At 42.2% G+C, this 14,335-nt stretch overlaps 1 protein-coding gene across 1 annotated transcript in view; it reads right to left on the bottom strand.

The window, feature by feature from the left end:
* The window catches only part of C4H10orf67 (chromosome 4 C10orf67 homolog), a 115,927-nt gene extending 101,794 nt beyond the window's left edge, over positions 1-14,133 (bottom strand). The window contains exon 1 of the mRNA XM_063450790.1: positions 14,019-14,133. Coding sequence (XP_063306860.1) covers positions 14,019-14,104 — 86 coding nt within the window. The 5' untranslated portion in view covers positions 14,105-14,133. The remainder of the gene's footprint in view (positions 1-14,018) is intronic.
* Positions 14,134-14,335: the final 202 nt, after the last annotated feature.

The following is a 14,335-nucleotide window of genomic DNA, read 5'->3' on the forward strand; positions in this document are numbered from 1 at the left end:
TACAGAATTCAACCTATACAAAAATAATTGATTGTCAACTTATTTTCCCTACAAATATTTGCTATGCAGTCATTTACAGGTTCTGAATGTGCACCTTATGATGATTACCTGTGCTAGGACCTGAAGATATTTATATAATGCTCACATACTGGCTATAAATGTTTACGATGCAGAGGTGGAATAAAGGTAGCCTTCCAGCTGTTCTGTAAATATATCTTCCACGATGCTTTGTCAGCCGGCAGCCCACATGAAATCTACTTACAAAACAGCTGGAGAGCTACCAGCTTCACAATGCCATGGCAGCATACATAAAGAAACCTAGGAAACATTTAATGGCCTTTTTTTGTAACTTGAAATATATGATTTTAAGAAGTTTTGAACAATTTTAAACAGCAGTACATTTTAGTTTTTAGTTCATCTTAGTGTTTTTTTTTTTTTTTATTTCCCAAATAAACTTTTTATTACATTTTTCAGACATTAGTGAAAGGATAAAATCACAGTTAGTTAGCTCAGTATATTCATTTCAATGTGTTCGCACTTAGATGTAACACAGTAATAGCCATGGCATTATCATGGAAAAGGAAAAACATCAATTGACAGAGGGGTAGTAGCAGGAAGTCACTTGAGAGGTAAAGAGGAAGAAATGAAAAAACTACAGGGTAGAAAAAAAAATAGCTGCCTTGATGTATTAAGTGACCATTTGGTTAGCGGCTGAGGCTTTATGGTGTTATATATAACTTACAAGGACTAAACCTCAAACCTTTCCCAATCCGGTAATTTAAAGGGACACTACAGTCATCAAAATAACAAGCTTAATTTAGAAGTTTAGGTGTATAGATCATGCCCCTCCAGCCTCCCTACTCCATTCTCTGCCATATAGGAGTTAAATCCCTTTGTTTATACAGCCCTGGTCACACCTCCCTGCATGTAACTTGCATAGCCTTCTTAAACACTTCCTGTAAAGAGTCATCTAATGTTTACACTTCCTTTATTGCAAATTCTGTTTAACTTAAAATGTCTTATCTCCTGCTCTTATTAATAGCCTGCTAGACCCTCCTGTGTGTGATTAAAGTTCAATGCACAGAGCAAGAGATAAAAACTGTTAAAGTAAATTACATGTAAATTACATTACACCAGCCTGGGGAGGTGTGGCTAAGGTTGCACAAACAGAAACAAAAGTGATATAGTCCGTTCACCTTTTTCTCATATACCTTACTGATTCAAATATGTACATATAAAACTAGCCAATCATCTGGTAACACAGTGTCTCACACATATAGATATACACAGATATATAAACACAAAGACACACAATTTCACATACACAGTCACAACATAGATACACAATCCCACGTACATACATAGACACACAATTACACACAGTGACATACATAAATAGATACATATACACAAATTCACACACATTTGTATCAAACCACTCTCTTCTAAGCCGTACAGCAAACCTGCGGACCAGTACCTGGGGAAGGAGAGGAGGCAATAATTACAGTGTCCCCTGACATTTAATGGTGGGGGGAATAAGGAGAGATGTGCATCTACTCTCACACTTCTTGTGATGAGCAGCATTGATAACAGGTGCTGGAATATCACTCCACACCTACTGCTGCGTCACTATGATGTGCCAGGCCTAATTTTATAACATGACAGGAGGCTTCGTATTTGCTTACCGTATATACTCGAGTATAAGCCGACCCGAATATAAGCCGAGGCCCCTAATTTTTCCCCAAAAAACTGGGAAAACTTATTGACTCGAGTATAAGACTAGGGTGGGAAATGCAGCAGCTACTGGTAAATTTCTAAATAAAATTAGATCCTAAAAAAAATATATTAATTGAATATTTATTTACAGTGTGTGTATAATGAATGCAGTGTGTGCGTATGAGTGCAGCGTGTGTGTGTATGAGTGCAGCGTGTGTGTGTATGAGTGCAGCGTGTGTGTATGAGTGCAGCGTGTGTGTATGAGTGCAGCGTGTGTGTATGAGTGCAGCGTGTGTGTATGAGTGCAGCGTGTGTGTATGAGTGCAGTGTGTGTATGAGTGCAGTGTGTGTATGAGTGCAGTGTGTGTGTGTATGAATGCAGTGTGTGTGAGTGCAGTGTGTGTATGAGTGCAGTGTGTGTATGAATGCAGTGTGTGCAGGGCCGGTGCAAGGATATTTGCCCCCCCCCCATATGTCCTGACCTCCCCTCCTCCTCCCTCAGTGGTCCTTACCTCCCCACCCCCGTGTTCCTTCACCCCCCTCCCCCAGTGGTCCTGACTCACCCCTCCCCTAGTGGTCCTTACTTCCCCCTCCCCTCCCCTAGTGGTCCTTACTTCCCCCTCCCCTCCCCTAGTGGTCCTTATCCCCCCCTCCCTCCCATAGCGGTCCTTATCCCCCCCCTCCCTCCCATAGTGGTCCTTATCCCCCCCCTCCCTCCCATAGCGGTCCTTATCCCCCCCCCTCCCTCCCATAGCGGTCCTTATCCCCCCCTCCCTCCCATAGTGGTCCTTATCCCACCCCCTCCCTCCCATAGTGGTCCTTATACCCCCCCCCTCCCACAGTGGTCCTTATACCCCCTTTTTTTTTATTATTATTTTTTTTATTATTATTATTTTTTTTTTAATTATTATTTCTTATTTTATTTATATTTATTTTTCGTCCCCCCTCCCTGCTTGATACATGGCAGGGAGGGGGGCTCTCCTTCCCTGGTGGTCCAGTGGCAGTTCAGTGGGGGGGAGAGGGGGGCTGGCAGAGCTGTAACTTACCTGTTCTGCAGCTCCTGTCAGCTCTCTCCTCCTCCGCGCGGTCTGTGCAGCTCCTTCTATCAGCTCACACTGTAAGACTTACACTGGGAGCTGACCGAGGTGCTGAACGGACGGCGCGGAGGAGGAGAGAGCTGACAGGAGCTGCAGAACAGGTAAGTTACAGCTCTGCCAGCCCCCCTCTCCCCCGGTCTGTATTATGGCAATGCAAATTGCCATAATACAGACTATGACTCGAGTATAAGCCGAGTTGGGGTTTTTCAGCCCAAAAAATGGGCTGAAAAACTCGGCTTATACTCGAGTATATACGGTAAGTCTCTCTTTACTAGAACTCCACAGCAGCACAGAAAAAACAACCAATCAGAAAAAAGTTAGGTACTATAAAACTCCCCTCCCCATGCATCATTTCCTCTTTCTTTGCTGCTCCGCATCAGTACAGGTCAGAGTACCTCTGCCTCCTGCTTATAGTGGGTGGCTTTGTGTTTTGTTCTTATTTTCAGTATTTTATTTTCTATATTTTAGATTGCCCTTGTGGGATTTAATCTATGTTCAGTTATTTATTTTGCCCTTGTTAGATGTATTCTTTTCTATACTGTTTATGCCTTTGTGGGATTTTATTCCAATATACTGTTATATATCTTTGTGGGATTTTATTCCAATATACTGTTATATATCTTTGTTGGTTTTTATCCCAATATACTGTTATATATCTTTGTGGGTTTTTATCCCAATATACTGTTATATATCTTTGTGGGTTTTTACTCCAATATACTGTTATATATCTTTGTGGGGTTTTTCTTAGTGCCTGTACTTCAGGCTTTCACTGTATTTTCCCTTATTTGTGTATGTTTGTGGGGGCTTTGGGGTCCTTGCTGTCTTTTCCTTAGACTTGTGCCCACCCCCCTGTCCGTTTCACATTTCTTTGTATGCCTGCTTTTCTCGGTTATGTGCCCTTGCCTGGCGCTGTGCGTGCTGCTCGGGGGCTTCAGGAGGCTGACTACTCCTGCCTCCTTCGACCCCTGAGCTCCGGGACCGCGCAGTTTCATCTCCGGCGGTCCCATGTGGTTTTCCGGTCGCGAGTGCACTCGCGTACGCAACACGAGTACCCAGTGGCCGGATCTTCTTCCCCACGTGGCCGCGGCCGCCTCCGCCCGCGGACCGCGTGTGTCCGACCGGGTGGGGGAGAGTCCGACCGGGAGGGAGTGCGACCGCTCGTGGCCCCTCCCCCGTCGGTGCATTACTTGTTGGAGGTCTGCCTCCACCAGCTCAGCGTTTTAACCGCTGCACGTCTGTTTTTTCTTTGGGGGACTTAATACAGCTATGAGCTGACACCTTCTACATGGGACATTATTTGACATATATCTATATCCAGGTGTATGTATGTGTGGGTGTATGTATTTGTATATATAAGTAGATATGTGTGTGTGTGTGTATAGATGTTGAGATATGTGTATATATGATTTATTTTTCTGGATTGGAGTACAGCCTATAGACAGTATCCATATAATGCTCTGTCTGTGACACAGGCCTTATTTTACCACTGGCTCCTTCCTTCATACACTTACTTCCAGTGGGAACCTGTACCCTGCATACACCATATCTACTGTATCAGGGGCCCACGTCTGACCCCTTTTGCGCATGGTACACCAGACCCTATTATGGCAAACAGATTGCTGTGCGTTTTTGCTGCCAGATGTATATCACAGTTTCCTGGGAGTTTTACTGACAGTGTTTATCATGCTGACAGTGTAGATCACGGATTGCTGTGAGTTACAGACTGATACTATACAATATTTTCAGATATGATGATGGTATCTATATTATGATGGAAACATCAAACAGATCTGTGTGAGCAGATGCATTCCAATTCACAGTTTAAGGAGAGTATCGCTCAATGTAGCTTACTTTCGTGGACGGGGTAATCACTGAAACTACTTCCGCTTATAACAATACAGCTGGGATACCGCTATTTGCCTGCTGGGCATTCAGGGACCGCCAGTCCCGGTTCAAGTTTATTCTCACGGCATTACGCTGTCTAAAAGGGTTGACGTCTGGGGGCCCTATGTCAGGGTGCTCTGAGGAGCTACAAAATTTTGGGGAACTCTACCCTAGCTCAGAGGTCCCCATTACTCTTCCAAGACACATGGTAAAGCGCTGTGGATTGGGTAGCGCTATATAAATAACAGATACTCATATGATATAATATACAACCCAGGATTGGCCTGCTATGTCTGTGCCCATAAGAATGGCCTGCTATGTCTGTGCCCATAAGAATGGCCTGCTATGTCTGTGCCCATAAGAATGGCCTGCTATGTCTGTGCCCATAAGAACGGCCTGCTATGTCTGTGCCCATAAGAACGGCCTGCTATGTCTGTGCCCATAAGAACGGCCTGCTATGTCTGTGCCCATAAGAATGGCCTGCAATGTCTGTGCCCATAAGAATGGCCTGCTATGTCTGTGCCCATAAGAATGGCCTGCTATGTCTGTGCCCATAAGAATGGCCTGCTATGTCTGTGCCCTTAAGAACGGCCTGCTAGGTCTGTGCCCATAAGAATGGCCTGCTATGTCTGTGCCCATAAGAATGGCCTGCTATGTCGGTGCCTACTTGAATGGCCTGCTATATCTGTGCCTATTTGCTTGGCTAACCATTCTGTGTCCAGTCGTTTGGCCTGCTGGGCCTGTACCCTACTGACGGGCTTGCACTATTGGTACTGAACCCCTTTTGGCCGCAGGCCTGGGGGAATATCTCTGAGGATAATCCAGTGCCCACCAGTGACATGGATATAGGCAGGTGTCCGGACAAACACTTTTGCCATAGTGTCCAAGAGGACACCGGTATACGACCATCTGAATATGGTGGGAAGGGTGAAGGCCCTAAACCTCATGCCTGAAGGGCAAAGTGTCTTATGAATACCTGGACACATCCCCGGTTTATTCCAAACCGGCGACGGCACATCGCCAAGGAGAACTTCGCACAGGCAGTGACCGGTACTCAGACGCCTACAGGAGAAAGCTGTGTTTTTTCCTTGTCTTTACCAGCTACTCCATATCTGCCTCCCGGAATACCTATAGCTGTCTATATTTTTTTCCCGCGTTGGGTTAGCTCCTGGCCCTGTCCAGTGGGACGTGCTTTTATTACCTTCCGGTCGGCTATTTGCCTTCTATCCGAGAATTGGTGTATTTACTCTTATCTACGTTTATTGTTGCCTTTTTGTTCTTTCATGTCTTCCTTCCCTTTTCGCTCGGGTCGTCGAGAGGCCTGAATTGACCTCCTCCGACCTCCCGGGCACTCGTGGATTGCGGAGAACGTCTCCAGCTTTCCTCGGACTACCAACGGCCTGAACAGTACCCAAATTATATGACCAAATCCACATAGTTTTACTTGAGGCAGATTATTAGAGGTATCCTTGAAGGATTTCAAACTGTACATTTTACGTGTTGGCTCTTTCCTTTTTGTGTATTTTGCACATATTGTAAGGACAGGATGGTCAAGGTAAGATGTCAAACACACAATCAAGCTGCTATGAAAGACATGTTTTTGTGAGCCACTACATGTTTTTCACGGTAAATAAAAAAAAAAAAAACCTGTGTGATAACAACAAACTTTATTCTCTGGCCAGAAAAAATAAGTAACATATGTATACATCAGGGGTGACCAAAACTGTGGCTGGCAAAGTATCACTGGAATAGATTACCTTTTGGTGACACATTCTTTAAAAATTAATAATGTTACATGTGCTGACACAGTAGAAACATAAATACCAAATTTACCATTTATATTTCAATTTAAAATTGTTACTGTGACAGATTAGATTAGATTAGACAGATTAGAAAAACATTATCTCTTGACATATTATTGGGGTGGCGCCACCCACTGGATGTTTAAAATGTCAACAGAGTCTTATTTATTTCAGTATCGTCCCAAAAAAATAATATTGTAGAGTAGAAAAAGGGTGAGTAGCCCAATATCAACATAGTAAGACAAAACAGCTTATTTAAAGTATAGTGTTTAATATAGTGTCAGTATTTGCACTACATAGAGGTATATAATTATTAATACCTGATTGCACTAAACTAAAAACAGTATTTCAAAATTTAGGGTAATATAGCAAAGGTGTGACTATTGTTGGGCGGAATAAGTTTTCCAAATCATCAATCATCACTTTGCCTACATTTTGCAATTCATTTTTTAATTTACTACAATTTATTTATTTTAAATGTATTATTTTTGCTATGCAAAAGTTTACAACATGCTTGAAGTGCCCCAACGGCAGTCCACAAGCTAATCAACATATACATATACATATATAACATTTGGGCACATAAGAGACGTGCGCATTTTCTTATTTTGAACTCGTCCGTCTTTCCTGTCCTAGCTGTAGGCATGCATGCGTGTAAGCATAGTGGTAGGCTAGCTGGACATGGAGAACAACAGGAGTAAAATATGAAGATAGCAGATTATTTGAACTAGGGCAGTATGCTATATGACATATGATTAGGATCTTAGAAGCTAACTACCTACTGCCACGACATGTGGCCCACTGGGCTGCCTCAGCGCAATAAATCACTGATACGTAAGCTTAAAATAAACATCTAGTGTCGTTTAGTTAACAAGCAAACATTGCCTTCTGTGATATGGAAGATCATATATATGCCACAAACTTGGTAAGAGCTGTCAGTGTTCACTTGAGGTTTGTCTTGGATCAGTCCGTTTGCCAGGCAACATGAGGGGCGCAGAGGGAGGCAGTGTTAGCTGTCTCAGCCGATACCCCGTGCATGCCATAGTGGACAGTCCATCCTTTGTTCGGGTGTATCGGTCACTTCCGGTGCGGCTGCGTCACTTCTGGTATAGCATTCTGATAAGGTATAGTGACTATATGCAAATGCTGTAGGCTGGTTGTCAGCGCCTCCGCCAGCGCCCTTGGTCCATGGATCTTCCCTCTCCGATTTCCGGGAGTGTGGGTCTCTGGGATTTCCGGGTGGCCATCTATCCCGCAGGTATGTGGGCCACGACGTGGAGGGATTTCCAGTTGGGCCCCCAGCCCGGAAGAGGCACCAGCGTCAGCCGCAGTTTTGCAGATGGTTTTCGCCTCGAGAGGGGTGAGCAAGGGCCCCCGCTTGGCAAGGCTGTCCCAGAAGGCTTTGCATATTGCCTCGAACCGGGCATCAAAAGCCTCCCTCCAGCTCTGGCTTGACAGGCTTATTTGGCTGTGCTTTGGTTTCAGTGCCACGGCCATCTAGAAGGCGCCGCATGGCTTGCGAGTTTTCTCGGTACAGGTTTGGAGCAGGCTCAGTGGACCCAGTGGGGACAGGGATAACCCCCACCGGTCCGGGGGGAGGGGGTGGAGGGTTATAACGGAGCAGGTAGACTCCACGTCTTGCAATGCCGCGCTGAGCAGGTGATGGGCCGCCTCACCCGCCCCACAGCGACGATAGGCCGCACATGTCCATAGCTTCACCAGAAACCGTCTCTAAAGGCACAATCCAAGCACCATCACCAGGAGTGCCGTGGTGCTCCCCAGTGCAGTGCAAGTAGTCAAACCATTTAAAGAACGGTTTGACTTCTTACCTAGAGTGCATTGGGGACCTCCTTTTCAGCCCAGGGTTTCTCTGTATTGAGATAGCCTGGCAGTGCAGGAAACAAGTGTGGTACCTGAGGCTGATGGGAGTGAGGGGCCCCTCCTCACTGCCTCCTTTTCCTCCTCCCTCCAGCGCGGCTCTTTCTATCTTTTAACCGCTAGCCATCTTTGTGGACCAATTTCTACAACCGTTAGCATCTTCGGGTAGATCCTATATTCAGGACACTAAAGATTCTGTTGCCAAGCATCCGAAAAATATGGATAGAGCTCTGACTTACTGGTCTCCAGCTTGTACACATCCATCCCTCATCAGGAAGGTTTGACAATAGTGCAGAAAAAGACTATCTAGTGTTCTTACAGACGAAAAAAATTGCTCATTTGTTAACAGATTATTGGAAATTGTCTTAAAGAAAAATTTCTTTAGATACATGTAATTTTTTTATGAACAAACCAAGGGGAATGCGATGGGTGCCAATATGGCACCCTCGTATGCCAATTTATTTATGACAGACTTTGAAGAAAATGTTGTCAATAAACATGAGCTTTTTCAGATGTATGGCACAAAGTGGCTACGCTTTATAGATGACTGCTTTATGTTATGGCAGGGCAACAGGTCTGATATTGAGGTGTTCTTGAAATGCTTAAATAAATGTCATAGGGACATTATGTTTACTATGGTAGTGAGTACTGACAGTGTCAATTTTTTAGATGTGCAGGTTAGTAAAAAGGATAGATCCCTGGAGACTGATCTGGACACTAAACCGACTGATTCAAATAGTTTGTTACACGTCAAAAGCTTTCATTCGCCTAAACAAATCTGTTCAATTCCATACAGCCAGTTCCTGCAAGTCCGCCGTATTGTCAGCGATGACAACATAGTTGATACCCGCTTCACAGACCTTTCACAGAAATTCCTGGTTAAGGGATATAGCTCACGTCTGCTACGGAAAGCCAAACGAAAAGCCAAAGGCATTAATCGGGAGGATTTATTCTCTACGACTAATAAATCCAAGCAAGACAGAATAACATTTGTGAGTACTCACTGAGCACTTACACCACACATTCAGAAGGTCATACGAAACAATTGGTTTATACTACAAACAGACAAACAGACTGGACATTTATTTAAGAATCCTCCACTGTTTGCAAACAAATGTGGGCACTCTATAAGAGACAAGGTAGTCAGGGCTGACACACAGATGAACATCAGACAAACATTCCTTTTAAAACCTGTACATGGGACATATCCCTGTTTAAGTTTCAACCACTGCAGTAGGACCATTAAGGGTGATTTTTGCACCCATCCTCCAACTGGTGAACAGATTAAATTGAAAGGGTTATTCACATGTCAGACTGAGTATGTGGTATACTTTCTAAAGTGTCTGTACGGCTTGGGGTATGTGGGTAAAACGATACTTGCGTTGAAAGACCGGGTGTCTCAACACAAAACAACTATCCGCAGTATAAACTCAGATACTCGAGCTGCACGGCACTTTAGAGAAAAAAGACATAGTTGAGGTACCAAGTGCTTGAGAGGGTGCCCCCTTTAACTAGAGGTGGCAATAGGGAGAAACTACTACTTGTTTTTTTTTTAGCCCAAAAATAAATAGTTGAATAATAAAACTTAACTTTTAATGTAGCAATTTGTAAAAGGGTTATAGTATCCACTAGATGGCAGTAGAGTATTGCCACACAAGAAATAATGTAATAATTAAACACAATGATACTAAGTGATCTATTACCAATATATTCAGTGCTAAATTTACTAAATTACTAAAGGAAAACAAGATTTAGCTGTCTGGCTAAGCAGTATGCGAGTGCATCAGGTAGAGGAATAAGTCATAAATCATGCTGCTCGTAAAGTTAGCTGATACGTGCCTTTGAGGGCACCTATGTTAGGCAAAAGTAAATGCTATCTAGCTGTCACTGGTAGAGCAGTATTGTAGAGATTGGTACACTTCGGTCAGACTGCGTCTGAAGGATACAATAAACGAAGGTCTGCTGCATGTGCTAGCTGTATGGTGAAATGTAACAAAGTGTCTGTTAAGCGTCTGCAGATTGACCACAAGTGATAAGTGGAGCCCCGACGCGCGTTTCGTCGGTTAGGAGGCCCTTCGGGGGAAATGAGCCTCTGTGGACAGAGTTTTTAAATATCCAGCAGTAATGTTTAATTGGTTGAGGTGTGTCCAATCAGGAATGATTTTCGTTTGACAAATAAGTCGGCCAATCGAAGTGGTCAATCAGCCTATTGTGTATGTAAATAAGAATGTCTTGAGTTATAAATGTGTATATTGTTAATAGAAACGTAATCTTTGAAGTCCTAGAGTAGGGGAAAACATATATATACATATCTAGGGCTATAATTTGTAGTTGGAATGTGTCCAATCAGAAAACAGTTTACTGTTAATTAGCAGTAAAAAAGATAAAAAAATTAATAAGGATTAACAGCCCGTTGGATATAATGGAAGTATCCTAGTTTAATTGATGCTTACATTATTATTGGTGAATAATGAGTAAGAGTGGTTATAATTAACACAAGAAAAATATACAGTTTATGTCATTATATCTCAAGTCAATGATCAAGTTGCATTAGTAATTTTTAAGTAGAGGGCTGTAGGGAAGAGAAGATGAGAGAGCTTGTATTATGAGTGAATGAATGGAGTATAATTAAATTCTTCATTTAATCCATTGGGTGCCATCGCTTGGCATTTGTAAATGAATCTGGATTCCCTTTGGAGTAATCTGAGATTAAAATTCCTTTGCGGCAGGTAGGGATTCATTTGAATTTGTATGCTGTCCTTCAAATAAATATGGTGGCACCTGGGAGTGCACTTTAAATACCAGTTGCGCATTTCTCCAATTTTTCTTGGTTTGACACATCCTCACTGATTTGACACTCTGACAGACACACAATCACTCAGACACACTGACACACACACTCACTGTCAGAAACACACACTCACTGTCAGACACAGTAACTGTCAGAAACACACACATTCAATGACAGACCTACACTGATACTGACACACATTTTCTCATAAACTCACAAATTATATCTTTTTTAATTTTTAATTTGTTTTTGTTTTTTTAAATTTAAATCTACCCAGCCTTCCAACCTTTGGGAGACATAGAGTGGATTATTTCGCTATGTCCCTGGTGTCCAGTGTGGCTGTTCCGCTGACTGATGACTGTGCTGGCTGCTTCTAGGGCTTCCTGCTGGCTTGGCTGCTGGGCAGGCGGGCGGGCGGGCGGGCGCGCAAAGGAGGCAGTAATCAGGGAGATTAATCTGCAAATTTCCTGCTCTACTCCCTCATGTTCCGCATAGTGATGCTGGAGCCAGAGTGACATCATACTCTGCTTCCAGCATCCCAGCAGAAGATGCAATGGAGCAAAGCAAGAAGAACATGGAGAACAGCGCTCCATCGCACAGGTACAATACATTCAAGGGTATGAGATAGCTTGCACAGTCACTTAAAATAATACTGCTGAGGACCTCCATTCTCAAGATCATATTCCTGTGACTCCTTCAGAGTTAATCGCTCATCACCGAATTACATATGAATGGCAAAATTAAGGATATTATAGCCAAGCTGTGACTTCAACTAAGCTAGAGAATTTTTCCAAATCAGCTCTTTAAACCTCAATTTTGCAACTAGGAATAAATGTTATAAAATGGGTATAGTACTCGTTAAAATCCAATGTTCAGTGAAGGTCTGCAATTCCCATTGAAGAGTTTCCACAAAAGACAACAGTGGTCCCCTGACAATGATTACTGGGAACCATGGAAAATACAAGAAATTAATATAAAAATGCATTAAAGCCTTGCAGTTTCTTTGAATCACAAAAAAAAAGGTCATAAGGCATGTCTTTTTTTCAGTTTAATAAAATGCTTTAATTTCAGACAATTCCCTTTTTAGAAAGATCAAACTGTAACAGCTCCGTTGAGGATGACATGACACACGAGATTAATAACTTGAGCCAATATATTTATTTTTCCATTTTCCAGCAAATTATGGCACCATACATTCTTGCTAAACCATTGTTAAATATGTTCAATCAATAAAGAAAAGCCTCAGTAATGTTTGAATTTGACAAGCATGTCTTCTGCCATTTAACTATCTGGCTATACCCTATAAATCTCAAGGCTGATATTTAACAAGAACGTACCCTGCCGAGACAAACTTATCAAGGAAAGTGCCTGAATAAAATGTGATTTTACAACTAGATTAGTTTATTTGTAGGCACAGAATTATAACATCAATCACTGACCTTCTAGCAGTCACACAATGTTTTTAATCAGCGTGCAACTTCAATTTATTTACGGTATATTTAAGTATAATTGGGGGAAAAAACGGATGGTGCAGCAAATGTGAAAATTCCTTTAATAGAAGAAACAGAAAGATCGGCTCTTATAATACCGTAATGTCAAATCCCAATAAAGCTAAATGCCTGCTATGCAGAAAATGTTTTGGTGAGTTTTGTTTCATTACTACAATTCAAACTTCCTTATTGCCAATAGTAATTCCTGAGGCTAAAAGTGTGTGTTATTACTAAATTGATTCTGCAGAGTTCACATTGTAAGCTCTGAGAACGACTTACTGCAGCTATAGGCCAGACCCCCTGTATGTCGTTCGTGCTATTTCAATTTTGTCTAAGGTGGGCGGTGTGTGTGTGCAGCACTTACAATTCGGGCAAATCTCTCTCTCCTCCCTGAAATTAGAGCAAAGATGTGCACGTATGTACTAAGAGGGTCTGCTGACTACATTTCACAAACTGGTCCTGGCTGTTTATAAACTTATAGCAACTGCAGTAGAATGGGATACAAATTAGACCCCCATAGACAAGAATGAGAGCCCCAAGACTGGTGGAGCATCTTCTAATGACACTTGTAGCGCAACTGCAGTTTCTTTAGTAATGTTGTGTTGTTTTGTTTTTTACCCTTTTAGACATCAATATGCATTATGTATTACGCATTATCTACACATGTACCACTTACATGTGAAAAAATACGGTTATTCTTAACCAACTGATCCCCTTTTAACGACACCTGAAAATTAAAAAAACTACAAACCAGATTTAAAGGTCCTTTAAAAATCAAAGTGACTTACATACATTTACAGACTTGGAGAGATGTCACAAATGATTCCCAATCAGGAGTAAAAGGTTCATTCTCACCAGGTAAAAGTTATCCGCCATGGAAACTAATACACTAGATATACTAGGAAGCATTAAATGTGTTACTTGTTTGCTAGATTTGGAGTTATATTTTCTTTCAATTCTGTTTTTTTTCTGCCCAAGTGATATGAGTGAATTCTCATGTTCATAAAGTTTGCCATTTAGTAAACTGACCCCCATATTGTTCTAACCGTTTTTTTGTAAATGTCCTATTTTAAGTTAAATCCCCCTCTCATAATATTGTAAAGCGCTACAGAATCTGTTGGCGCTATATAAATGGCGATAATAATAATAATAATAATAATAATAACAGAGATGTGCTGACATAGGGAAAACAAGACACATTAGTAATCAGAGAGAACATACACAAATACATTATACATTTTATACAAATATAAATATTGTTATCTATTTATATTTTATAGATATATATAAATATATCTGGGTGTGTGACGTCATAAATGCCACTAGATACGTATATGACGTAACACCGGTTACTCAGTACCTCCACAGTAGCTCTTCTACGTCATATGTTTCCAGAGCTAGCAGCTCGTTCTGGGAGGGGCTCCCCTGTACCTCCATACTCTCCATAGCTCTAAAATACGGGTTATCAGCGTCCGTCGCCATGGCAACCGACCGGAAATCCGAACTGAACAGGTACATCCGGGTTGGGTTCTTGGCGGCCATCTTTGAATTGGGCAGACACCAGCACAGCCTTGGATCAGTATGATTTTATGTGAGTGGAGCGTGGGTCCCACAATCTGATCTGGGAGTATTTCCAAAGAGAAGTGTACTCAGTACTGTCACAGTGACATTGTAAAA

Source organism: Pelobates fuscus, chromosome 4, assembly GCF_036172605.1.
Source record: "Pelobates fuscus isolate aPelFus1 chromosome 4, aPelFus1.pri, whole genome shotgun sequence".
In the NCBI taxonomy this organism is placed as follows: domain Eukaryota; kingdom Metazoa; phylum Chordata; class Amphibia; order Anura; family Pelobatidae; genus Pelobates; species Pelobates fuscus.